The sequence below is a fragment of the Mustela lutreola genome, chromosome 6 (genome assembly GCF_030435805.1).
Source record: "Mustela lutreola isolate mMusLut2 chromosome 6, mMusLut2.pri, whole genome shotgun sequence".
Lineage (NCBI taxonomy): Eukaryota > Metazoa > Chordata > Mammalia > Carnivora > Mustelidae > Mustela > Mustela lutreola.
In genome coordinates, this window is record NC_081295.1 from 26,770,486 (window position 1) to 26,797,721 (window position 27,236).

The 27,236-nt window shown below is 36.0% G+C and overlaps 1 protein-coding gene across 9 annotated transcripts in view; it reads left to right on the top strand.

Annotated features, from left to right (window-relative positions):
- Nucleotides 1-27,236, top strand: part of HACE1 (HECT domain and ankyrin repeat containing E3 ubiquitin protein ligase 1) — a 116,621-nt gene that overhangs the window by 70,132 nt on the left and 19,253 nt on the right. For all 9 annotated transcript variants that reach the window (XM_059176992.1, XM_059176991.1, XM_059176989.1 and 6 more), the window contains 5 exons: nt 14,303-14,414; nt 14,507-14,604; nt 14,785-14,872; nt 18,418-18,567; nt 19,088-19,284. In XM_059176992.1, coding sequence (XP_059032975.1) covers nt 14,303-14,414; nt 14,507-14,604; nt 14,785-14,872; nt 18,418-18,567; nt 19,088-19,284 — 645 coding nt within the window. The remainder of the gene's footprint in view (nt 1-14,302; nt 14,415-14,506; nt 14,605-14,784; nt 14,873-18,417; nt 18,568-19,087; nt 19,285-27,236) is intronic.

Sequence of the window (27,236 nt, forward strand, 5' to 3'; positions counted from 1 at the left end):
AAAATCTGATATCCACAAAGATGTATAACTGAAACATAATTTGTTTTCTATACAGTCATCCTCATTTCTATCAGAGATAAGGAAAATAAGGCTGAAGTGTTTGTAAAGTAAGTCCACTGTCTTTAAATTTGGCCTGCAGCATGAATAGTGATTGATCATGTAGAGTCTTATAACTCAGCTTTGCTGGAATTTTTCTTAAGGAGTTTCAGATTGAACTTTTGAAAGCTGCTCACGGCTAGGAAGCCAAGCCAAAGACTTGATGTCAGACTTCATCTATAATACCTATACATATGGGTGAATTCCTCATTTTTTGAGGTTCTTGATATATTCTGATATTCCTGGGCCTGCCAGGCAGTGACCTTCCTTACTCATCTTGTAAGGCTACTGGGAATCCTATAAGGTACCAGACTGATTTTACTCAAGGGGCTTAATTGGTTACATAAAGTCAGCCTTGTTTTTTTTAAAGTTGTCTTGGCATATCTGAATCTATGCATATCTCTCTCAAATATTAATGACATTCCACTCAAAGCCTTGGTAATGTAACCACTGTTTCCAGTTGTGTCCTGGTACAGGGAGAACAGATTCACAATTGAAATTACATAAATAACTATATTGCTGCAAAAATATAAGAATACTCACTGAGAGTTCCCAAATTCTGGAGGGATCAGATGGGGAAATAAGTGATTGTGTTTCATCTTCATTCAGAAAGGTATGCTTAACCAAAATGCTGTAAGGTGTGCTTAACCAAAATGCTGTAAGTCATAGCTATCTTAACAGAAAAAAGTTTCCTTAAATCTGAAAAACAAAAAATTAAAGAACCAGCAATGTTTCAAACAAAACTCATAAAAAATTAAAATCATTCTCATCAGTTCATCCAGTCCTTGTGATACTTGATCTTGATCTTCTGTTAGTTTTGTGAATCTAGTTTTTCCTGAGAGTTCTGTCATTTCTTACTCAGTTCAGTATTTGATCTGAAAGTTATCAGAAACCTAGGCTTGTCAGAGTCCTTTCCAGGAATCTCCTTGAAGATGAAGCATTTGTGCAAAAGTATAAGAGTGAAACACTGTCTCTAAATGATGAAAGACTTAAAAATGCCCATGTTTTAAATTATAACACAACTGAGAAGGAAATTTGACTATTTCTGTGACACTTTTAAAAATTTAATTTTTTTTCAGTGTTCCAAGATTCATTGTTTATGCATCACACTCAGTGCTCCATGTTTGACACACTTTTTTTTTTTTTAAGATTTTATTTATTTATTTGACAGACATATCACAAGTAGGTGGAGAGGCAGGCAGAGAGAGAGGAGGAAGCAGCCTCCCCGCTGAGCAGAGAGCCTGATAAAGGGCTCCATCCTTGGACCCTGGGATCATGACCTGAGCCAAAGGCAGAGGCTTTAACCCACTGAGCCACCCAGGTGCCCCTGATGTACATTTTAAGATGATAACTGGAATGATGATTGATAATATTCTGTATCAGATTTAGTAATTTGATAGAATTTCTAGAATGCTTATATTAATAGCATATATCCATACAAGGATATTCATAAGGAAGGTTTAGCATTATTTCTTATTTGACAGTACTTCTCATAAAACTTTACCTATCAAATAAGCCTAGTTAATTCAATGTTTCTCTTTTTATAAGGAGAGTGAGCACATCTTTTGAGATGTTCCAGGGTTCTCTAGAAAATCCTAAAATTATTTCCAGGTCAAAAAGACTTTATTTAGAATTTGATTTTGGGAACTTAGTCAAAAACATCAAAAGGTTTTGGACACTTGACTAAGTAGAATCACAGATAATTATGAAACAATACTTAATTATCTACTTAGCTAGAATGACAAAAGATTTTAAAGGCATATACAGAAAATTACATAGTTCTGAGCAAAATTCAGCTCCTTTAATATTGAGAAGACTCAGTTTGCTTAAGTAATCAAAGACCTGATTAAAACCATATGAAACACAGGTTATTTTGATAAAACAGAGAATCTTTTCCTTCTAGCTAGATTACTTAAAAGGTAAAGCAAAACCTTCCATAATCTAGTATCAAGAGCTGACCAATACGCCCAAGAAAACTTTGTCCTTTTAGCAGATGAAAGAAAATTATATAAGCATAGTATTGATATTAAACTTTATAAACAAACAAACAACAAATCCTTATAAGTTTTAGCCAACTCAGCCACACAAGGTAAAATTCTTTCTCTTTCTTCTCAACTTTCTATACCATTTTGTTCTTTATTTTCCTCTTTCCCATTCTGAAATGGCCAGTTTTACTTTAGGACAAATTTACTTTCTTTTCTATTAACAAAAATACATCTTCATTCCTTATACCTTCTCTTAGCTAAAGACACATCCTACTTTCCTTGCATGCAGAAATGTTTCCTAGGTTATTTGTAGTAGTTATAATTACATATATTATTTAGAATTCTTAGCCCTTAGAAACCTTTTCTAACAAAAAGCAAGAAGTAAAATTTTGAAATGTTAAACCAACATTCTTCACACTGGCAAATTTATGAGTGTATTTCATAATTTCTATCAATATACATTTCCTCATAGTAAAGTTTTTCACAAGACATACTTACTACAGACCCAAATATCTTTAGTTCCTTTGTAACAAGAGGTCAAAAGTAGGTAAACTTCAACTTGTTTTGCAATTACTGTTTCAGTATTTTATCTTATTTGGAAATGGTTTAGACATTTGGTGAATTTCCTTCATTTAACTTAGCAAAATTCTAGGGCTGGAAATTAACAAAAATTTTAGAAACTAGTTTTAACTAGATACATCATAACGTATTTATTGCTGAAAAGTTCACCTAGAAACTCTTATACCATTTAACATTTATCTAAATCTCTTGATCACAGCAATCATGTTTGGATGACCCATGAAAAACTTTATTAGGTAGCATCATCCCAAGTTATTTTTCTTACTGACAGATTTTATAATAGAGGTAACATGAATTTGTTTGACTAGTAAATGCTGGTAGAATATGTTTTTTAATCTGCATTTTATTTAACATAATTAGTTATATTAATATGATCTGTTATATTTAGTATATAATATGTATTATATGTGTATAATATTATGTTAGTTATAGGTTATTACATATATATTAATTACATATAATCTGATATATATCTATATATCTGAAGACATACTTTTTTAAATTACACCAGATTTAAACAAGCTTTTACTTCCTAAAGATTATCCCAGATCATGTGAATTTGTTAATATTTGGGTTAGTTTTGGGGGCCTCTGGGGGTACCTGGATGGCTCAGTTGTTTAAACATTTGCCTTTGGCTCAGGTCATGATCCCAGGCCCTGCATCGGGCTTCCTGCTCAGTGGGGAGTCAGCCTTTCCTTCTGCCTACTGCTCCCCCTGCTTGTGCTTTCTCTATCAAATAAATAAATAAAATCTTTAAAAAAAATTTAGGTTAGTTTAAATATTTTTGAGTTTTAGGAATACTTAATTCATAAGTGCTTATTATTAAGCCAATTAAATAGAGTTCTTTTACAAATTTTGACAGTACCATCTGGAGTTTGAGAGAAGAAAATCACATATATTAACATATCCATAGACATACATAAACATGCAGACAGACACAAAGGCCTATAGCTTCAATTCCAGCATCCTCGTCATGAATCAGGTAAAATATAAAACTTACTAGTGTATAAATATCAGCTGAATCCAGATTGGCAGACAGAATAAGCTAAGGTTGCCTGCTCCAGTGGCTAAAAGCTTTTTACTAGTATCTGTGGAGAAGACTTTTAAGATTTGTATTTATCCTTAACAAATAATTCTTAAGGAGGCTGTGGACTAGAGTTTGGGCAAAAGACTGTTATAGCATTTTTTGTATTTTAAATGGCCTCTTTACCCCTCTTTTTTTTCCCCTTTAGTCTCAGGGAATCATGGGTAGAGTTTTAATTACCTCTTAGGGTGTTTATCTTTCAAAGACATTGAGGATTAACATCTTCAGGGGGCAGAGAAAGGATGGAAGTTTTCTCCTAGGAGTTCTGGTGCTTTTTTCATGGCTTCCGAGGTCATAATAAAATGTAGTAGTGCCATTCTGTAATTATGGGGAGTGCCTTGTAAAAGTAATTCACTAGACTCAAGACCAAATGAGACCTCTTCAGGTTGGAAACGAAGAAGGGGTTATTTGGATTACTGTGGTCATGGAAATGATGAATCCAATGGACTGGGAATTTTGAGCAGGAGGATATAGGCTTCCTCTGTGAGCCTTAGCAGTGATCACTGTTGGAAGGATGGGTACAGTGCTAGGCAGCATATATGCAAGTGAGGAAGGGGAGGGACTCCCCATGAGTATCAGTGGCTCTGGGGGCCTTTGTCTTCACAATTCCCTCTTCCTCCTCAGGAGAGGCCTCAATAACCCCCTCAGCTTTTCCCTTGGCAGTAGGAACACCTTGTGAGGTGTGCTTGTAGTTATGCCCCCATTCAGCAGAAAGCTTAGGGGGCTCAGAAAATGTGCTATCTCAGAAGGAATGAGCATTATGGTCCAGATGGATCTTTAAGAAAGTTATGGATTTGGCTGGAGAGAGGCAAGATGGCAGTAGAGTAGCAGACTGGTGTGATGGGTCCCAGGAGTTCAGCTAGATAATTATCAAACCATTCCAAAGACATTTGAGACTCACTGCAATAGGCCTCTCCCCAAGAAGATCCATGAGAACATCCAGCCAAGACCAAACTCCCCAATCAAGGAGAACATTGGAACTCCAGAGACAGGGAAAAGCAATGCAAAGAACTCATGGCTTTTTCCCCAGGATCCTTTAGTCTTGCAAAGTTAAATTTTTAAAAATTTTATTATTTTTCTTATTCTGTTTTTTTAACTTTTCCTCTTTCCTGTCTTAACATTTTTTAACTAGTTTATCTTAACAGTACATTTCTAAAAAAAAAATATTTTTCAAGCTTCATTTTTATAGTCATATTTTATCCTTCATTGTATTTAACCTTACTTTTTGTATACATATAGGTATTTTTTTTTTCTAAAAAATTTTGGGATACAGTTTCTTCTAATAGATCAAAATATACCCTAAATCTAGTACATGGCTTTGTTCTAGTCTCCAGCCTGAGTACATTCTCTCCTCTTTTTTTTTTCTTTTTCCAACCAACTTATCAATTCCTTTTTTAGAATTAAAAAAAAATTTTTTTTATCTTTACAGTCATATTCCATCCCTTCATTGTGTTTACCCTTATTTTTCTGTATGTATGTATGTGTGTGTGTATATATATATATATATATATATGTTTTTCTTTAAAATTTTGGGAGGTAGTTTCTTCTAAGAGATTAAAATATACCCAAAATCAAGTGGGTGGCTTTGTTCTGTTCACCAGTCTAATATATATACACATTTTATTTTCTTTTTATTCCCCCCCCCCCCCCCAGTTTTGGGTCTCTTCTGATTTAGTTAGTGTACATTTTTTCTGAGGTCTTTGCCACCCTTTTAGTATTTTATTCTTTTGTTCATATATTCTTATCTGGATAAAAATGACAAGGTGGAAAAACTCACCACAAAAAAACAAAAACAAAAACAAGAGACAATAATGATGGCTAGGGACCTAATCAATATGGACATTGGTAAGATGTCAGAACTAGAGTTCAGAATGATGATTATCAGGGTGCTAGCTAGGCTCAAAAAAGGCATGGAAGATAATGGAGAAACCTTTTTGGAGAAATAAAAACCCTTTCTGGAGAAATAAAAGAACTAAAATCTAACCAAGTTGAAATCAAAAAAGGTATTAATGAAGTGCAATAAAAAATGGAGGCTCTTACTGCCAGGATAAATGAGGCAAAAGAGAGAATTAGTGTATAGAAGACCAAATGATGGAGAATAAAGAAGTTGAGCAAAAGAGAGACAAACAACTACTAGACTATGAGAGGAGAATTAGATAAGTGATACCATAAGATGAAACAATATTAGAATAATTGGGATTCCAGAAGAAGAAGAAAGAGAGGGGCAGAAGGTATATTGAAGCGAAATTTAGTGGAGAATTTCCCTAATATGGCAAAGGGAAGAAGCATCAAAATCCAGGAGGTACAGAGAAACCCCTCTCAAAATCAATAAAAATAGGTCCACACCCCGTCATCTAATAGTAAAATTTACAATCTTAGGGACAAAGAGAAAATTCTGAAAGCAACTCGGGACAAAAGATTTGTAACATACAATGGTAGAAATATTAGATTGGCAGAAGACTTATCCACAGAGACCTGGCAGGCCAGAAAAGACTGGCATGATATATTCAGAGCACTAAATGAGAAAAATACGCAGCCAAGAATACTTATCCAGCTAGACTATTATTGAAAATAGAAGGAGAGATAAAAAGTGTCCAGGAAAAACAAAAATTGAAATAATTTGCAAACACCCAACTAGCCCTATAGGAAATATTAAAAGGGGTCCTCTAAGCAAAGAGAGCCTAGAAATAGTACACCAGAAAGGAACAGAGACAATATACAGTAACAGTCACCTTACAGGCAATACAATGGCACTAAATTCATATCTTTCAATACTTACCCTGAATGTAAATGGGCTAAATGCCCTAATCAAAATACACAGGGTATCAGAATGGATAAAAACCAAAACCCATCAATATGCTGTCTACAAGAAACTCATTTTAGACCCAAAGACACCTCCAGGTTTAAAGTGAGGGATGGAAAACAATTTACCATGCTAATGGGCATCAAAAGAAAGCTGGGGTGCCAATCCTTCTATCATATAAATTAGATTTTAAGCCAAAGACGCTAATAAGAGATGAGGAAGTGCCATCTTCTGACGGCACGTGGGAGAAGAATGAGGCACAAACAAGTCAGCTGCAAGAGAATGGGAGTAGGGGGCGAGAATAGAAAAGACTGTTGCTCCGAACAACTTTTCAGTCATATTTATTAGAAAGTGAGTAACAACCAATGAAGAAGCCGGAGTAGATTACACAGTTATCATGAGTTTTGTAGATACATAAGAAGAGAGGCAAAGTATGTCTGGTCACATAGTACACGACCCATAGTGAGCAAGCCCAAACGAAAGGATTGTCTGACTAACTGCTTATGCTCTCCAGGAAAGGGGAGATAATGGAAAAATGAAGTAGGTGGCATTCTGCCCTAAGCAAGCCAGGCATCCCCAGCTGCTTGACTTCAAGAATATATGTCATCCTTGCCCCAAAAGGCCTGTTGCCAGTACATGTTTTTCTTAAAGCTATATCTAAGCATGCTTGGTAAATAATATAATTTCTCAAAGTTTATATTTTAAGCAGTACATTGCTCTGAGGGACAGTTATAAGGAAGGAACTATCATACTTAAAGGGTTGGTCCAACAAGAAGATCTAACAATTTAAATACCTATACCTTTAGGGGCGCCTGGGTGGCTCAGTGAGTTAAGCCACTGCCTTCGGCTCAGGTCATGATCCCAGGTTCCTGGGATCGAGCCCCACATCGGACTCTCTGCTCAGCAGGGAGCCTGCTTCCTCCCCTCTCTCTGCCTGCCTCTCTGCCTGCTTGTCATCTCTCTCTGTCAAATAAATAAATAAATAATCTTTAAAAAAAAATACCTATACCTTTAACATGGGAGCAGCCAACTATATAAACCAATTAACAAAATCAAAGAAACACATTGACAATAATACAATAATAATAGGGAACTTTAACACCCCCCTCACTGAAATAGATCATCCAAGCAAAAGATCAACAAGGAAATAAAGGCCTTAAATGACACACTGGACCAGATGGACATCACAGATATATTATTCCACAGTACATTCCATCCCCAACAGAATACACATTCTTCTCTAGTGCACATGGAACATTCTCCAGAATAATCACAGTCTGGGTCACAAATCAGGTCTCAACCGGTACCAAAGATTGGGATCATTCCTTGCATATTTTCAGACCACAATGTTCTGAAGCTAAAACTCAATTACAAGAGGAAAGTTGGAAAGAACTAAAATACATGGAGGCTAAAGAGCATCCTACTAAAGAATGAATGGGTCAACCAGGAAATTAAAGAAGAATTGAAAAAAATCATGGGAACAAATGAAAATGAAAACACAACTATTCAAAATCTGTGGGACACAGCAAAGTTGGTCCTGAGAGGAAAGTATATAGTCATCCAACCTTTCTTAAGAAACAAGAAAGGTCTCAAATACACAACCTAACCTTATACCTAAAGGAGCTGGAGAAAGAACAGCAAAGAAAGCCTAAACCCAACAGATGAGAAATCATAAAGATCAGAGCAGAAATCAATGAAATAGAAAGCAAAAGAATGGTAGAACAAGTCAATGAAACTAGGAACTGTTGGTTCTTTGAAAGAATTAGTAAGATTGATAAACCCCTGGCCAGACTTATCAAAAAGAAAAGAGAAAGGACTGAAATTAATAAAATCATGAATGAAAGAGGGGAGATCACAACCAATACCAAAGAAATACAAACACCAGGTTCATATATAATAAGAATATATTATGAGCAACTATACACCAGCAAATTTGACAATCTGGAAGAAATGGATGCATTCCTAGAGACATATAAACTGCCAAAATTGAACCAGGAAGAAAGAGAAAACCTGAACAGACCCATAACCAGTAAGGAAATTGAAGTAGTCATCAAAAATCTCCCAACAAACAAGAGCCCAGGGCCAGATGGCTCCCCAGGGGAATTCTACCAAACATTTAAAGAAGAATTAATAGCTATACTCCTAAAACTGTTCCAAAAAATACAAATGGAAGGAAGACTTCCAAAATCATTTTATGAGGCCAACATTACCTTGGTTCCAAAATCAGACAAAGATCCCACCAAAAAGGAGATTTACAGACCAATATCCTTGATGACCACAGATGCAAAAATTCTCACCCAAATAGTAGCCATTAGGATCCAACAGTACATTAAAAGGATTATTTACCACGACCAAGTGGGATTTATTCCTGTGCTACCAGGTTGGTTCAGCCTCCACAAATCAATTGATACAATACATTAATAAAAGGAAGAACAAGAATCATGATACTCTAAATAGATGTTGAAAAAGCCTTTGACAAAGTACAGCATCCTTTCTTGATGAAAACTCTTCAAAGTGTAAGGGTAGAGGGTACATACCTCAATGTCATCAAAGCCATCTATGAAAAACCCACAGTGACTATCATTCTCAATGGGGAAAAACTGAGAGCTTTTCCCTTAAGGTCAGAAACAGCTAGGATGTCCACTATCACCACTGTTATTAAACATAGTACTAGAAGTCCTAGCCTCGGCAATCAGACAACAAAAAGAAATAAAAGGCATCCGAATTGGCAAAGAAGTCAAACTCTCACTCTTTGCAGGTGATACAATACTTTATATGGAAAACCCAAAAGACTCCACTCCAAAACTGCTAGAACTCATACAGGAATTCAGTAACATGTCAGGATATAAAATCAATGCAGGGAAATCAGTTGCATTTCTATACAGCAACAGCAAAACAGAAAAAAGAGAAATTAAGGAGTCAGTCACATTTACAGTTGCATCCAAAACCATAAGATACCTAGGAATAAATCTAACCAAAGAGGCATAGAATTTATGCTCAGAGAACTATAAAGTACTCATGAAAGAAATTGAGGAAAACACAAAGAAGTAGAAAAACGTTCCATGCTAATGGATTAGAAGAATAAATATTGTGAACATGTCTATACTACCTAAAGCAGTCTACACATTTAATGCAATCCCTATCAAAATACCATCAATTTTTTTTTTCAAAGCATAGAACAAATAATCCTGAAATTTATATGGAACCAGAAAAGACCCTGAATAGCCAGAGGAATGTTGAAAAGGAAAGCCAGAGTTGGTTGCATGACAATTCCAGACTTCAAGGTCTTTTACAAAGCTGTAACCATCAAGACAATATGGTACTGGCACAAAAACAGATCAATGAAACAGAATAGAGAGACCAGAACTCTATGGTGAACTAAACTTTGACAAAGCAGGAAAGAATGTCCAATGGAAAACAGACAGTCTTTTCAACAATGGTGTTGGGAAAATTGGACAGCCACATGCAGAAGAATGAAACTGGACCATGTCCTTACACCACACACGAACATAGACTCAAATGGAAGAAAGACCTCATTGTGAGATAGGAATCCGTCAAAATCCTTGAGGAGAACACAGGCAGCAACCTCTTCAACCTCAGCCACAGCAACTTCTTCCTAGAAACATCGCCAAAGGCAAGGGAAGCAAGGGCAAAAGTGAACTATTGGGACTTCTTCAAGATCAAAAGCTTTTACACAGCAAAGGAAATGGTCAACAAAACCAAAAGACAATTGACAGAATGGGAGAAGATATTTGCAAATAAATGATCAGATAAAGGACTAATATCTAAAATCTATAAAGAACTTAACACCCAAAGAACAAATAATCCAATTGATAAATGGGCAAATGATATCAACAGACATTTTTGCAAAGAAGGCATCCAGATGGCCAACAACACATGAAAAAGTGCTCAACATCACTCGGCATCAGGGAAATACATATCATAACCACAGTGAGATACCACCTCACACCAGTCAGAATGGCTAAAATTAACAAGACGGGAAGCCACAGATGTTGGAGAGGATGCGGAGAAAGGGGAACCGTCCTACACTGTTGGTGGGAATGTAAGCTGGGGCAGCCACCCTGGAAAATAGCATGGAGGTTCCTCAGAAAGTTGAAAATAGAGCTAACCTACCACCCAGCAATCACACTACTGGGTATTTACCCTAAAGATATAAATGTAGTGATCCGAAGGGGCATGTGCACCTGAATATTTATAGTAGCAATGTCCACAATAGCCAAACTGGATAGAACCTAGATATCCATCAACAGATGAATAGATAAAGAAGATTTGGTATATATATACAATGGAGTAGAATGCAGCCATGAAAAGAAATGAAATCTTGCCATTTGCAATGACATGGATGGAACTAGAGGGTATTATGCTGAGCAAAATAAGTCAATCAGAGAAAGACAATTATCATATGATCTCCCTGAGATGAGGAATTTTAGAGACAGAGTAGGGGGTTTGCAGTGTAGGGAAGGAAAAAATGAAACAAGTTGGGATCAGGAGGGAGACAAACCATAAGAGACCCTTAATCTCGTGAAACAAACTGAGGGTTGCTGAGGGGTGGGGGAGTTAGGGATAGGGTGACTGAGTTATGAACATTGGGGAGGGTATGTGATATGGTAAGTGCTGTGAAGTGTAAGTCTGACGATTCATAGACCTGTACCCCTGGGGCAAATAATACATTATATGTTAAAAAAAAATTTAACGGCATCTGGGTGGTTCAGTGGGTTAAGATGCTGCCTTCTGCTCAGGTCATGATCTCAGGGTCCTGGGATCGAGTCCCACATCAGGCTCTCTGCTCAGCAGGGAGCCTGCTTCCTCCTCTCTCTCTCTCTCTCTCTGCCTGCCTCTATGCCTACTTGTGATCTCTCTCTGTCAAATAAATAAATAAAATCTTAAAAAAAAAAAACACTTAAAAAATTTTAAAAAATAAGTAATAAATAAATAACACAGCTATTTAAAAAGAAAAAAAGGAAGTTATGGATTGCAGGGTGTTTAGAGGTAGCAGCCAGTATAGCCACTATGAGTAATAGTTAAGAGCCAGTTCCAAACAAGAAAACCTGCAATAACCAATTAGTCCCCCTCTCTCCTTCCTGCTGCATAAAATACTTAAGAAACATTTGAATTTTAGTTAAGGAATGATTTTTAACCTCAATTTCTACTTCTTTTTATCCTGTTACCTTAATCTTACTGGAAAATTGTTGTTACCAACCCTCTTTGTAGGCTGTTTTCCTTTTCAGGGTGTCTCAGGAAACCTCTCCTGGATTGGAGTCTGCCTTCAGACTGATATGCACAGGGTCTTTGGGAAAGAAAAGTCCCTAGGCCTCTGGAGCATAAACCAAAGCATTGGCATTTTGGTATGCATAATTGAGTAACACCTAGGAAGCACCCATGGGGTTTTACCAAGGAGCTGGTGTGCTTTGTCAGGTCCTTGTTCAGGACATTTATATTGGTCCATTAATTTTTTAAGCAATACTACACCAGGGATTGGACCCATAGTATCCTGTTGGGTCAGGGGACAAGTAGCAATGGTAGTAAGTAAAGTGGCAACACAGAGACTATAGGCCTTTGTGTGGGTTCCCTCTGTGTGGGTTCCCTCTTGCTATTGGCTTCCAGTTACAGGGCTTTGTTTTTCTTCTCGGTTAGGATATGTAATTTGGGCACAAGCCACTTGACTCAGTGGTTACACGTGGAAATTTCCAGTCCTCCTCACCTAACGGAATCATTCCATCTACCTTTGGCCCAGAATCCTCCTTGGCAGTGACAGTAGCCTTGCAGTCCAATCCACCCTCCCTTGCTTTCCTTGGCTATAGAGGTCCCTTATACACATTAATAATCAATTAAGACCTTTATAATTAGTAGTCTCATCATTTCATTGGAGCATATGGCCTTGCTTATGCTGCTCTGGGGAGATTCTTGAATTATTATGGCAGGCATGACATTTTAGGTTAGATATTGCAGGCAACACATGACAGAGGCAATGTGTAAAAGCACACAGCAGCATGACAGACCCCTAGCTAAAGGTGCTCCTTTCTCAGATGGTGAGTTTGGCAGTTAGTGGGCAAGTTGCAGGTAAAGTCATTCCCCTTGGTTAATTGCAAGGTCCTGCCCATCCTGCTAATTATGCCAGTTGTTCTGTGTTGGTCTTAGCCTTTCAATACCCAGTCTTGTGCCTAGACCAGCCCTTGTGGTTTTTATTATGATTGCAAGATGCCCTTCAGCAATAACCATTAGGAGACTGAAAAAAATAAAGATTTATTACTTACAGGACCTGGGTATTACACAGCACACATGGTAGACATGGGGGAGTGGGAGAGTGCATGATAATGCACATGGGCCTGAAGTTCTGCTTTTATTGGGGCTGAGGTGGGAGCCAGGGGTTTCATAGGCTCACTGTTGGTGAATTTAAAACATAAGAGCAGGAATTTAAAGCATGGGAAGAGGAAAAACTGGGGGCCAAATGGTCAGTTGTAGAAATCAACCAAGATTTCTAAAACAGAGGAGCCTTCCTTTGGGAAAGTGGTGTGGCTCCTTATCAAGTTATGTGCTGGCTTTCTGTTTATTTGAGATAGCCATCTTTGAAGTAGATGCCTCTTTGAAGTGGTTGCCTTGGCAATAAAAGCTCAAGTTAGGCACTTACATTAAAATAAGAAAAAATACCCTAATTGTCAAGGTTTACACTATGTATTCAAAGGATAGAAATAAGAATAAAGGTAGATAGTGGTGCCTGGGTGGCTCAATTCATTAAGTGTCCCACTCTTCTCTCTCTTTTTTTTTAAAGATTTATTTATTTATTTATTTATTTGACAGAGAGAGAGATCACAAGTAGACAGAGAGGCAGGCAGAGAGAGAGAGAGAGAGGGAAGCTCTCTGCTGAGCAGAGAGCCCCATGCGGGACTCAATCCCACACCCTGAGATCATGACCTGAGCTGAAGGCAGCAGCTTCACCCACTGAGCCACCCAGGTGCCCCTAAGTGTCTGACTCTTGATTTCAGGTCAGGTTGTCATGATCTCAGCCCTGTGTCGGACTCTGGGCTCAGTGCAGAGCTGGCCTGAGATTCCCTCTCCTCCCTCTGCCCCTTCCCAAGCTCTCGTACATGCTTTCTCTCTCACACACAAAATAAATAAATAAAAAAAAATAAAGTTAGATCTAGAATATTTTCATGAAAAATTGAATATAACATGCAGTGTAATTTTTCTGGTTTGGAAATTCATTCTTACAAGCATTGTTATGCTTAAGAGAAATTAGGAGAATGGTCTCGGTTGGTTAGGCAGCTGCCTTTGGCTCAGCTCATGATCCCAGCACCCTGGAATCAGGCCCACAGCAGGTTCCCTGCTCAGTGGGAAGCCTGCTTCTCTTTCTCCCTCTACCGCTCCCTCTGCTTTTATGCTTCTGCTCTCTCTCTGTCAAATAAATAAATAAAATTGTAAAAAGAAAGAAAGAAATTAGGAGTAAATCTCATCAATTACATATTTGATATTAAGTTTAGGTATAACCTAATTTATCAAGTCTTTTCTGTTAAAAATGGGAATTTAAAAAATATACTCTTTGTAATCAAAGTATTTCAGCTGAGATCTGCCTTTTTGTGAATAATTTTTGAAGTGTCAGAACATTGTCTAGAACTGTTTATTATAAATAAAGTTCAAGAATGATTATTTGTGGAAAGGACATTAGCAGGCTCATTAAGTAATCTGATAGGTAGCTGAAATACTGCTGACATATTTTACCTTTTTTTGTTGGGTTAGCCTTTTAAAGATCGCTGTGAATGGTTCTATGAGCATTTGCATTCAGGACAACCAGATTCAGACATGGTGCACAGGCCAGTGAATGAAAATGATATCCTGCTGGTTCACAGAGGTATGTTTAAAAAGAAGCTGATGTGGTTGAGGCATAAAATACCAGTTACTGTAAATTTTAATACATAAAATTAACCAATGCTACATATTTAGATTCTATTTTTAGGAGTAGCTGTGAAGTTGTGTCAAAAGCAAATTGTGCAAAGCTAAAGCAAGGAATTGCTGTACGGTTCCATGGAGAAGAAGGCATGGTGGGTATAAAAATAAGTGCTATTAATGTCACTAGATATAAAAGATTGAAATGCACTTGAATAAAGTTTAGTATATAATTGATAATGGAAGAAATTTGAAATGATTCTAATTTGTTATTATTCAGAAAAAATTTCCACATATAATTCTGTTGATATTTAATTTTATTTTCTTGAACTCAGGGTCAAGGTGTTGTGCGTGAGTGGTTTGATATTCTGTCTAATGAGATAGTCAATCCTGATTATGCGTTGTTTACCCAGTCAGCTGATGGTAAGTTGTACAGTCTACATTATTTTTTCCGTTACTTCTCATATTTTCAAACTATATCAGTGCTTTTTATCCTTTGATTCCCATAGTAATCCTATGAGCTAGGAGTGGGATAGTCCCATTTCCTAGAAGAGAAAGTTGAATCCAGAGATTTTGTTAACTCGATTAATGAGTGGTAGGATCATGAGTGGAACATGGTTCAGTCTAGCATTCTTTCCTCTACGTAGATGGTTCTCAAGGGCCAGTGCTGGCTGTAAGGAAGTTTTCATCAATCTTTTGTAAAGTAAAACTAAATTTATGCAATTTAAGGATTGTCCTTAGACTGGTTTTCTGAGCTAAAATTTCCTTTTGTGAAATAGTGCCTTAGAAAAGATGGACTTAGAAAAATACTTACTTGGAAAAATTAAAATTTGTTAACCCTATTTGAGTTTCCAAGTCTTAAAATTTATCAGTCATAAAAAACAGTCTAGATTTCATGGTGTTAAATCTTAACTTATAATCTATTTATGTATAGTAACTTAGTTTTCGGTCCTTTTAAAAGATTAAACCTAAACAGCTCTTATTATCTTATAATTGAAATAGGTTATTTGTTGAAATGGTACTTTCGACCTGCACAATTCTAATTCGATATAGTAGGCTGAATGGAAATGGTTACTGCCTGATCTATGAGAAGAATACTTGGCAGTTCTCTGACTTAAGAATACACAAGTGAAGAGGGGATTTCAGTTTTTAAATGCTTTACGCAGTTGTTTTTATTTCCTGAAGATCTTTTCCTTCCCAATGTTTAATTTATTTTTTGTAAGGAGAGAGTGCATTTTTTTTTTTTTAAGATTTTATTTATTTGTCAGAGAGAGGGAGAGAGAGCAAGCACAGGCAGACAGAATGGCAGGCAGAGGCAGAGGGAGAAGCAGGCTCCCTGCCGAGCAAGGAGCCTGATGTGGGACTTGATCCCAGGACGCTGGGATCATGACCTGAGCCGAAGGCAGCTGCTTAACCAACTGAGCCACCCAGGCGTCCCGAGAGAGTGCATTATTAATTGTACTTCCTGATTGTCTCCAACTGAACCAGTAGGTAAACCTCCACTGAATAAGGATGACGACCAGGCAAGCGGGGGACGGTGGTGGGCTGCAGGGATACTAGGGAACTGCAGGTATTCTCTTCTGTGATGGGCTCCTCAGACACACGTGGTGTATTTGAAGTTGTTTAGGAATATGTGACTGCTTTAATTGTATAACTTCTGATTATTTGCTCTGAGGTGAATTTGGTGCTTTTGTTGTTGTTATGACAAATTTGATGAGGTGGTGGGTTTAGTTAGGCCTGATCTTTGAAGCAAGATTTAGCATTAGAGCATTGTATTTTAGCTTTATTTCATTTCTTTATAGTCCCCTATTCTGAGGCTGTCTGTTTAGTTTCATACCTGAAGAACAGATTTGGTGTGGAATTATGAGTGGAGGTAATTCCTCATACTATGAATATATTAGCAGAGCATATGCTAAAGCACAGAGATCATAAATATTGTGATTTGTACTTTTTGTAAGCTGTAGAAGTCTTCTCTTTGGGATCATAGTATTTATAAGTTAGAATCTCAGTGAAATATTTCTTTGTTCTTAGGTTTAGTTGACATGAAGGGAATTACATTAAAATTTTGAATTAAAAATTCCTAAATGTGGGAAATGTTTGGGTAGGCTTCATGTCTATAATAATTTCTTTAAAACTTGCTTTCTAATTGAATTAAGATATTTACCGTAGAGTTTGGCCTTTGATGTTACACTGGATGTGAATACAGGCTCTGCTCCTCTTGTTATCATCTTAGGCCAATAAATGTAACCTTTTTGGACCTCAATTTCTCCATTTGAAAATGGTGATAATATGTGTTTTGTGATGTGGTCAAAGAGAAATCAATTAGCTATTACGTAAAAAATGTTTAGCCTAGTGCCTAAGACAGAAAGCACATAGAAAGTAGAAATAATTATTAGAAGCTATTTTTATGTGGGAAACGACATTTTCTTGTTCACTAGGATTTTTCTGAGGTGATGAAAATAGCTGTGTCACAGTTTCATTTTATTTATTTATTTATTTATTTATTTATTTTAAAAAAGATTTTATTTATTTATTTGATAGGCAGAGATCACAAGTAGGCAGAGAGGCAGGCAGAGAGGGGAGGAAGCAGGCTCCCCGCTGAGCAGAGAGCCCGATGTGGGGCTTGATCCCAGGTCCCTGAGATTATGACCCAAGCCAAAGGCAGAGGCCAGCCCACTGAGCCACCCAGGCACCCCAGTTCCATGTATTTATTTATTTATTTTTAAAAAGATTTTATTTATTTATTTGACAGACAGTGATCACAAGTAGGCAGAGCAGTAGGCAGAGAGAGAGAGGACGAAGCAGGCTCCTTGCTAAGCAGAGAGCCCAATGTGGGGCTTGAACCCAGGACCCTGGGATCGTGACCTGAGCTGAAGGCAGAGGCTTTAACCCATTGAGCCACCCAGGTGCCCCTGCACTAGATATTTTTTTAGATCTTTGTTTTCATTGTGATCAAATATATAACATAGTATTTACTCTTTTAACCACGTTAAAGTGTACAATTCACTGGCATTAAGTACATTGACAGTGTTGTGTAACCATCACCGTTTCCAGACGTTTTGTCATGTAAGTGGAACCATACTAGGTTTTGACAGTAATTGGTAACTACTGCCTTTGCCATTTTTACTTATATACCTCTGTGGTACTTATGTAAAGTTGATTATTTGTGAGGTGCCTAGGTGACCGGTTGGTTAAGTGTCCAGACTCTCAAGTTTCAGCTCAGCTCATGATCTCAGGTTGTGAGATTGAGCCCTGAGTCGGCCTCTGTGCTCAGTGGGGAGTCTGCTAGAGATTCTGTCTCTCTCCCTCTACCCCTCCCCCTGCTTGGGTGTGCTCAGTTGCTCTCTCAAATAAAATCTTAAAAAAATAAAGTTGATTATTATGAGGAATAATTGGTTGACTTGTGGATTTTGGTGATTTTCCTGATAATTGGTAAAAGGCATCAAGTTCATTACTTAAGAACAGTTATACATTTAAAATTTTAGTTACTCTTCTTGTGCTCTATTCCAATTTTAGTATATGTGCTGCCGAAGTGAGCACTGTAGTGCTCTATTCCATAGGACAAAAAGTAGTGAAGATCTGCACTGGGCATGTATAGATGAATAAAACAATGCCTGTCCTAATTTATAACCTAGTATTTATCCATTGCTGAGGAAAACGTGTATTATCTTTTAATGTATTATTTTCAGGATCTCTTTGACACATCTTCCAACCACTTTCAGTTAAAAGTATTTCTAAAATTTTCTCTTTGCAAAGACTTACCTGATAAGTATGTGTGAATTAATGATTATCTTCTGACAATTCCATTGTCTGTTACATATTCCATAAAGAACATTCTGGTGGAAGTTTATACATAATGTAACCTTGGTTTTGCTGAATTCTATATGAACTGATTTATTTGCATTGAAGTGATCTTTTTTTTGCATCTAGATTGTTAGAAGTAAATTATTTTGTATTTATTTTAATAGGAACAACTTTTCAGCCTAATAGTAACTCCTACGTAAATCCTGATCACTTAAACTATTTCCGGTTTGCTGGACAGATCTTGGGATTAGCTTTGAACCACAGGCAGCTGGTCAACATTTACTTCACAAGATCATTCTATAAGCACATTCTTGGTATGGCTCTATTGTTATTTCCAGAGGCATTTATTTGAAGTGTTTTTCTTAGAATCTTTAGGGAAAAACTAAGTAGGTAAGTGATCGCATTTTGATTGAGATAGTTTTTATTTCAATTAGAAACTGTCTGTGTATGTAAGGCATTTGGGAGCCTGAGGGAGAGAAAAAAAATCGAATTTTTTGCTAAAAAAATTGTTTTTCATTTTAGTGTGCATATGTTTATGCTAAGAATGCATTTTAATATGAATATGCTTAAGTGAATGGCACTTTTTGAAGTAATAATAATTTTTCTGTATAGCTATTTCAAAGAAAGATTACATTATAAAAATGTGGGAAAAAACACAAGTTTAAATTAACAGACTTCCAAATCTAGGAATTAGCCTCCACTTAAATCATGCTGTGAATTGGATTACATTTTGCAGTTTTATGGAATATCTGTAGAGGGCAGTATTTTACCATTAAACAAACAAGGAAAGGCAGAAACATTTAGAATATAACTGCTGTATGTTTGCATTTTTAGGTATTCCTGTAAATTACCAAGATGTGGCATCCATTGATCCAGAGTATGCCAAAAATTTGCAGTGGATTTTAGATAATGATATTAGTGATCTGGGTCTAGAGCTAACCTTTTCTGTTGAAACTGATGTGTTTGGAGCAATGGAAGAGGTGCCTTTGAAACCTGGGGGTGGAAGTATTCTTGTCACACAAAATAATAAAGTGAGTATTTGAATACTTATCGTAGCCATTGTTTGTAACTTGGCCCTGATACTTTGCTGATTACTCTAGCCTCCTGACACTAGCTAGAAAAACTTTTACTGTTTCAGTTTCATAACATTTTATAACAGAGAAAATATTTAAATTGACTAAACCTTCAAATACCAAATTTTTAGTTAGGAAGGATCATTTCACTAGTGTGTTAGATAGCTGAGGCAGTTCCTGAGGCAGCCTAGAGCACAATTCAGTTGATTCTATAAATTGGGCATCTCTTTATTAAAAACTTCGATTAGCAATAGAAGTTTATACCAAAATCCAATTAGGATTTAGTCACTGTTTCATCTTTTGAAGTACGATGTTAAGAGTTACAGTAGAGAAAAGAAGAATTTCCCATGTTAAACTTTGTACATGCTTTTGGTATCCAGTAAGTCTGTTAGATCTCTCAACTTGATTGTTTTTTTAAGCTTTATAACTTGATTATTTTTATTTATTGTTCTGTCTTTTGTTTGTGGATATTTTTTCCAGTTTTATTTGAAAAATAATTGACAGCTGCACATAGTAGTTTTAAATTTTGTCATATGTTTTAAATTTCACTGTTGAAAAATATGATTCAGTTTTATGTTATATTTTGATATGTAGGAAATTGGGAGCCAGAAAATCTGGTTTGGGAACTCTACTTCTGTCATTTACTAGTAGCAACTTCTGGTTAAACAAGACTCAGTTCTTTTTCCTTTCCATTAGTTGTATTGTAATTCCAAGACAGCTTCAGAAGCAACTAACTTTAAGAAATTATGCCCGTTGATTTAGTAAAATACAGATTCTTTTTTCTTTGAAAGACCAAAAGACTTGGCTACATTTTAACCTCTTTGAGCCTCAGTTTTCTATTTTGTAGACTTGAGATAATGATACCTCCCATACAGAATCGTTACTAGCATTTTGCAAGCTGAAAACCACAATACAAAATAGTGCTCTATAAAAAGAGGATAGTGCTCTATAAAAAGAGGTTTTTAGTTTGAGATATGTATAGGGTATTGGAAAGTTATATCATGGTATGCAGTTTTACTTTTTGCAACTTAGATACTATATGTAGAAAATAACCCATGAAGTTTAATTTTTGAAAATAAGATCAGAAGCTGAGTTTTTACACACATATGCTTAGATGTTTTTTAGTTTGCTCTCTCATTTGACACATAAGGACACTCACTGAAGCCTAAAGAGTTAATGGTAAAGCTGGGGACAAAACCCAGATTTCCTACTTTCAAGTCTGATGTTCTTCCTTTTGCAAAATTAATCATGTTAAGGAAGATCTTACTTGATTTTTAATATAATGAGTCATGTTAAGCTATAGATAATGAAAAGACTAAAATGCTTCTTTTTTTTTATTTTAAATATTTTATTTATTTGACAGACAGAGACAGCAAGAGAGGGGAACATAAGCAGGGGGAGTGGGAGAAGGAGAAGCAGGCTTCCCACCAAGCAGGGAGCCTTATGCAGGGCTCTATTATAGGGCCCTGGGATCATGACCTGAGCCGAAGGCAGATGCTTAATGACGGAGCCACCCATGCGCCCCAAAATGCTTCATTTTCAAAATATGTATAAGCTTACCAGTGATTAAAAATACTTTTAAAAATCTTATTATTAGATTGTCCACCCTGTAGTGCATTTATTATTTTATTTTACACTGGAGACCTATTCTCAATTAAGGTTAATGAAATTATACTATCTTTATTATAAGCAGGTGATTGTTTTTCACCAGAGAAACTCAAACATGATTCTTATCTGTGAATACTATGATGAGTGGACTTGTCACCCTCTCAGATATATTCTATATGACAAAGTGGAAAGACTCATTAACAATTGCATGATGCATAGGTATATTTATACTTGTATCTTCTAACAGTACCCCTCCCATTATGACATGATTTTTGTTTAGATTTTTAAAAAGACATTTTATTAATTCTTTGGCACTCGCGTCTTTTATGAATTCTAGAAAGAAGGAAGATATTGAATAAGTAACAACAAGAGTATACACACATTGAGGGTGTACCTTTCATTGTGAGTCTAGTTAGACTGGAATACTTATTACTGTAATATTATGAGACCGATGCCTTACCACTTGGCAACTGCCTTACTATTGTAATATTAAAAAGGCTGAAACTTTTGCTTCTAAGTTAAATGCATTTTTATTTAACTATATTAACTAATTTTTGGTTGATTATAGGTGATTTTTTTTTATTAGCTTTTGGTAATAAAGCAGGATCTCAATCACTAATATGTTAATTCTTCTCAGCTTTTATTTTTGTGATGTAAACATTTTCCAGAGTTTTCTAATGTTACCAGAAAGAGCCAAGTATAATTGTTTTTTTTTTTGAGTCAAGCATAATTCTGTATCAAATTGTTAATGCTTAAACATTTAATGCTTACTCAGTAAGCAACCCAATTTTTTAAAATTAAAAAATCTTTAGAAACATGCCTGCATTTTATTTATTTATTTTTTTAATTAATTAATTATTTTAAAAAAGATCATTTATTTATTTATTTATTTGTCATAGAGAGAGAAGCGAGAGCAAGCACAGGCAGACAGAGTGGCAGGCAGAGGCAGAGGGAGAAGCAGGCTCCCTGCCAAGCAAGGAGCCCGATGTGGGACTCCATCCCAGGACACCGGGATCATGACCTGAGCCGAAGGCAGCCGCTTAACCAACTGAGCCACCCAGGCGTCCCCATGCCTGCATTTTAAATTGATTACTTGCTTTAAGATTGTTACTCAGTTTACAAATAACATTTTCAATTTTTAGAAATTTTGTTATTTTTTTAACATATATTTCTTTTAAGAACTTTTTTTTTTACTCTAAGGTTAGACTTTTACTTACTTATCTCTATAGGTGTAAAGTTGTAACAGTCACCTTTGGAGTTCAGCTTCAAAATCTGTAAGCATGTTGCAGTTTAAATGAGTTTCCAAGCTTGTTAGTATGAGAAAATCTGTGTAAACTGATCTCCACATGGGGGAGTCATTTAGTCCTAAGTTTTATGGAAAGGCTTTGATAATTGTAGAATGAAGTCAAATAAAGGAAAATACCTTTGTTTAAAAAGGAGTACATTAAATAAATACAAATGATATAGGCAGAAGAATACATATCCATTCCACATTTTATTTTTTTAAATTTTTTAAATTTTTTTATTCCATATTTTAAATATGGTCATTTAAATTTAATTTTGTATCTATCAATTTGTTAAAAATCTTAAAAAAATAATGAAACTAAACTCTGGTTTCACTTTTGACAATGGATGAATTACCAGGAGCTGAGCATTTATTTATTTGTTTGTTTGTTTATTTTTAAGATTTTTATTTATTTGACAGAGACAAGTATTTGACAAGTAGGCAGAGAGGCAGACAGAGACTGAGGAAGGAAAGCAGGCTCCCTGCTGCGCAGAGAGCCCCATGCAGGACTTGATATCCAGAGCCTAGGATTGTGACCTGAACTGAAGGCCGAGGCTTTAACCCACTGAGCCACCTAGGTGCATTTAAATAGTATTTTCATCTTCTTTTTAAAATTTTTGCTTTTATTTTTCATTTTCTCTCTCTCTCTCTCTTTTTTTTTTTTTTTTAAGGTTTTATTTATTTGTCAGAGAGAGAGAAAACACAAGCAGGGGGAGTGGCAGGCTGAGAGAGAAACAGGCCCCCTACTGAGTAGGGAGCCTGGATGTGGGACTCAATCCTAGGTATCTGGTATCTGAAGGTAGACACTTAACTGAGCCACCCAGGCATCCCCTCTTTTTTTTTTTTTTTAATTTATTTTATTATTTTTTTATTTTTGAGCAGAAGCTAGAATCATGGAACCATAAAATTTGAGTTAGAAGTGACAGGTTTTCTTATATCTTCAGTCTGTCTCCTAGAACTGAAGAGTAAGCTACATGAGTTTTAAATGCTAACACTTTTACAGTGTTAATCATGAAGTTCATTCAGGTTGGGAGGGAGAGAAATAGGGATGGGATAAGACAAGATATCAAGGAATAGAGGAGGTGGCATGGAAGTTGAATTACAGAAGCATTAAATGGTCAGATGGGGGTGGAAATGGTAAAATCTTCTGGGCTTATAGGAAGTTAAGGGTGACAGAGCACGATGTATTCAAGGAACCACAGGTAGATCAGTGAGTTGTAGATCTTAGCTTAGATTGCAAAGCAAATGAGTGGTAAAAGATGAGCGGGGTAGACGGGCCAAATTCTGAAAGACTCTGCACCCACAATTAAGAATTTGAAAATTGTTCTAAAGACTGTAGGGATGATTGTAGATGTTATAGAGGCAAGTTTCATCAGTGGATTCTGTCTCTTAAAAACACAAAAACAGACTTAGCTTGGAATGTGAAGAATGAATTGAAATGGGGCAATATTGGAGTCAGGGCAACTGATAGGTGGTCGTGGTATTGGTCTGGGGAGCATGCATGAGGATTTTGTAAGACAATGGCAGTGAGGATGGAGATAATGAAGTAGTTTCTTGCCTTTTTGGCATATCTGCTTATGCCTACAAAAGAAACCTGGTTATCCTTTTGCAGTTTTCAGTAGAGAAATTTCCAGTGAGAACTCTTATATACCAGAGCAGTAGTAAGTGGATAAACTCAGGAAAGAAGCTTTTATACACCAAAGGATATATATTGAAACCGTAAATTGAATTATTCCAACAATAATGTCATTTAAACTGTTAATTATGGAAAAAATAACTATTCCAAACTGTTTTACAAATGGGCCCAGTTTATTCCTCTGCTTAGAGGAGGGGGAAGAAAGAACATCTTGTTTTCACTAGTAAAAGTTAATTATTATTTAAGTAAATATGGTTCATTTAGATATTTTTTGAGAAATAATGAAAAACAATTTTCAAGAGGAAAAATAGCTTAAATTTTTTTTTTTTTTTTTTTCAAAATCACCACCATTTCTCATAAGAAGACATAATTTAGGTTGAAAGCCTGAAGAGAAGTTAAAATTTTAAGGAAGATGTCTGAGAGAAGAATATTATTTATCCCACATATTCAGAAGACTAGGAGATTATTAAAACAAAAGGTTTCTATAAGTACAGACATATAATTTAACTGGAACATATTTGAAAGTTCAGTCTTCTTAATCTTAGTGTTTTTACATTTTTCACTTCAGTTTGTTTTTTGCTTACTGATTTTATATCACTTACCAGGATCAGAGGCTGAGCCAGAAAAAAGTTGCTAAGGCCCTTTTTGTTGCTGTTGTTGTTTCTATGCTATGCTGAAGCTTTTCGAGTTGAAAGCTTTCTATGTATTTATGTAATTATTTCACCAGTACAAGTACTAAGATTCCTTAATATGATTAATTCTTCAATTTAATTCTTTGGCATCAGTATTATTTTATGCCTTCAAAGAATAGACAACAAAACTCAGGTGGGAGCAAACATGACTCCTATGATATGCAATCTGTTAGGGATGACAAAAGATCCTCTGCCCCCAAGTTTTATCAACTCTTATAATAGCTTAAAAGAAAATGATAGTTTATGCTTGGTTTATAATTAATGTTTAATTATGCAACTCTTTATGCCAGTGTTTTGTGGACTGGTTGTCATCTACATATTCAGTGTTTCCTTATTAAAGCATTTAAGATATTTGATGTTGTTCAGGGCATAAACTGTGGGGAGGTGAGTCACTTGGATGCCTGTATAGATAATGGGAATGCAGTCAGTATATTTCTGCTCAGTATGAATAGTCAGAATGTTAGTGTGTAATGGTAGTGGATGTTCATAGTAATAATTGTATCATCAAGAAAACATTAATTTGTGTTATTCTGTTTGAGGATGTACAGTTTTTAAGGAAGCAGGGAAACATTTTAGCTCAGTTGGATTTATATTTTCTTCTGTTAAACAGTGGTATTTCAGCTATGTGGAAAACTTTATTTTACTAAACATCTTAGCAGGATTTGTGATGGCTACGATTTTATTAGTCTTCTTTCTTTTTTTAAAAAAAGATTGTATTTTATTTATTTGACAGAGAGGGAGAGAGAAAGAGAGCACAAGTAGGGGGAGCAGAAGAGGGAGAAGCAAGCTCCCTGCTGAGCAGGGAGCCTGATGTGGGGCATGATCCCAGAACCCTGGGATCATGACCTGAGCCGAAGGCAGTCGCTTAACCAACTGAGACACCCAGGTGCCCAATTTTATTATTTTTCTGAGTAATAATTTAGACCAAAATTCATCCACATTTAAATTAACTTAATATGGAAACTGGTATTAGAAGGAGCTGATTTCCACAAATTGATACACAATGACTATGGGTCCAAGTTATAGAAATAAATGTGGAAAATATTTAAAATATTGGAATAATATTCCATGTTAGACGAATAGAAGGAAACAAGTAAGGAAAGAATAGTATACTTGTGAGAATTAATTTTTAAAAAGAGAATGTGTGAGGAAATAATAGGAATTAAGTAATTGAAAACAGAATTTGTACTACTCTAATGAATATGGACTGCAGTAATGGCCAGTTAAAATTGGTGAAGTATACTTTGAACAGTTCACAAATATTTTCCTTTTTCTTTTAGCATGAGAGAACACGTGTGCACATCTGAATGGTGGGCGGAGGAATGAGGGGCGGAGGCAAAGGGAGAGAGAGAACCTTAAGCAGGCTCCATGTCCAGTATGGAGCCCAAAATGGGGCTAGATCTCAGGACCCTGATATTATGAGCTGAGCTGAAATCAAGGGTTGAATGCTTAACTGATTGAGCTCCACAGGAGCCCCACAAATCTTTTATGCTTCATAATTTAAGGTCTTGAACAATGATCATTAAATAGTACCATAAGATTCTAAGAGCAAAACATTTTGGGGAAAAGCTGGTCTTGATAAGGGAAGATAGGGTCTCATAAAGCACCTTAAACATTAATGAATGAGTGGAGCAGAAAAATTGTAGTAGTTGAGTAAGTTTATGTAGAGCATACGTAAACTAAAAGATAATCATGTGCTAATATTGAAATCATTGCTGGTTATCACTTGGAAGTGTGCTATATATATTATTTCTTGGATTGGACATAAAAATCTAGTTTATATTTCTGTTTGATTGTTTGGCACTCATTTTTGTCTCCTCCTCTCTGATAACTACCTCAATGTAGTAACTGATTAAATCCTGTACAGTGGAAAAAAACTTATGGGTGGTAGGGAGTGTGATTTGGGGGCTATTCAGTAGGCTGAATAGCAGAAATGACAGCTTTCCCTGCGCTAGATTACACCAAGAGCTATGTGGGTTTGGGGAGAACTATGGAGAATCCACCATGACACTTCTATAGCTTTGACATGTATGGAGAATTCATAGGCAGTGGTTATATATAACTTGCTAGCTCAGTCCTTGTGGATTTTCCCCCCCGCTGGGGTAGAGTTAGGAAGTGGGATGGGGCATAGCATTGGATTAGTGCCCCCCGCAAAGATTCTGAATAATATGTTCTACTCTCTTTAGAACATTCATACCTGGCAGGTAAGAACTATCTATAGCATATTGCTTTTTAGTCACAACGTTTCACTTAGAGGTAATTTAAAATACACAAATGATAACAATTGATAGAGTTGACTGATAAATATGTAATAATTGATTCTTGTCTGAGCCAAAATATATTATTACCAGTTAAACTTTAAGTGACACTGTTTTCTGTAATGATGTATTTTAAAATGAAATGTGTTAAAGTAGCTTACCTTAATTTAGAATCAAGTCAACTATGCTTATATGACCATTTTAACAAGTTCTTAGTATGTATTAAATGCACTTGTTGAATGTATGCATTCTTTCAATATTTGTTGAACATTTACAAAGTGGCAGCTACTTTTTAGGAGCTGGGAATATATACTAGAAAACAAACAAAACCCCTGCCTGCAGAGAGATTACATTCTAATGAGATACTTCAGTCAGAGACATGAGGAAGTATAGACACTAAGGCCTGAACAAGCTTATATTTGGGGAATAGA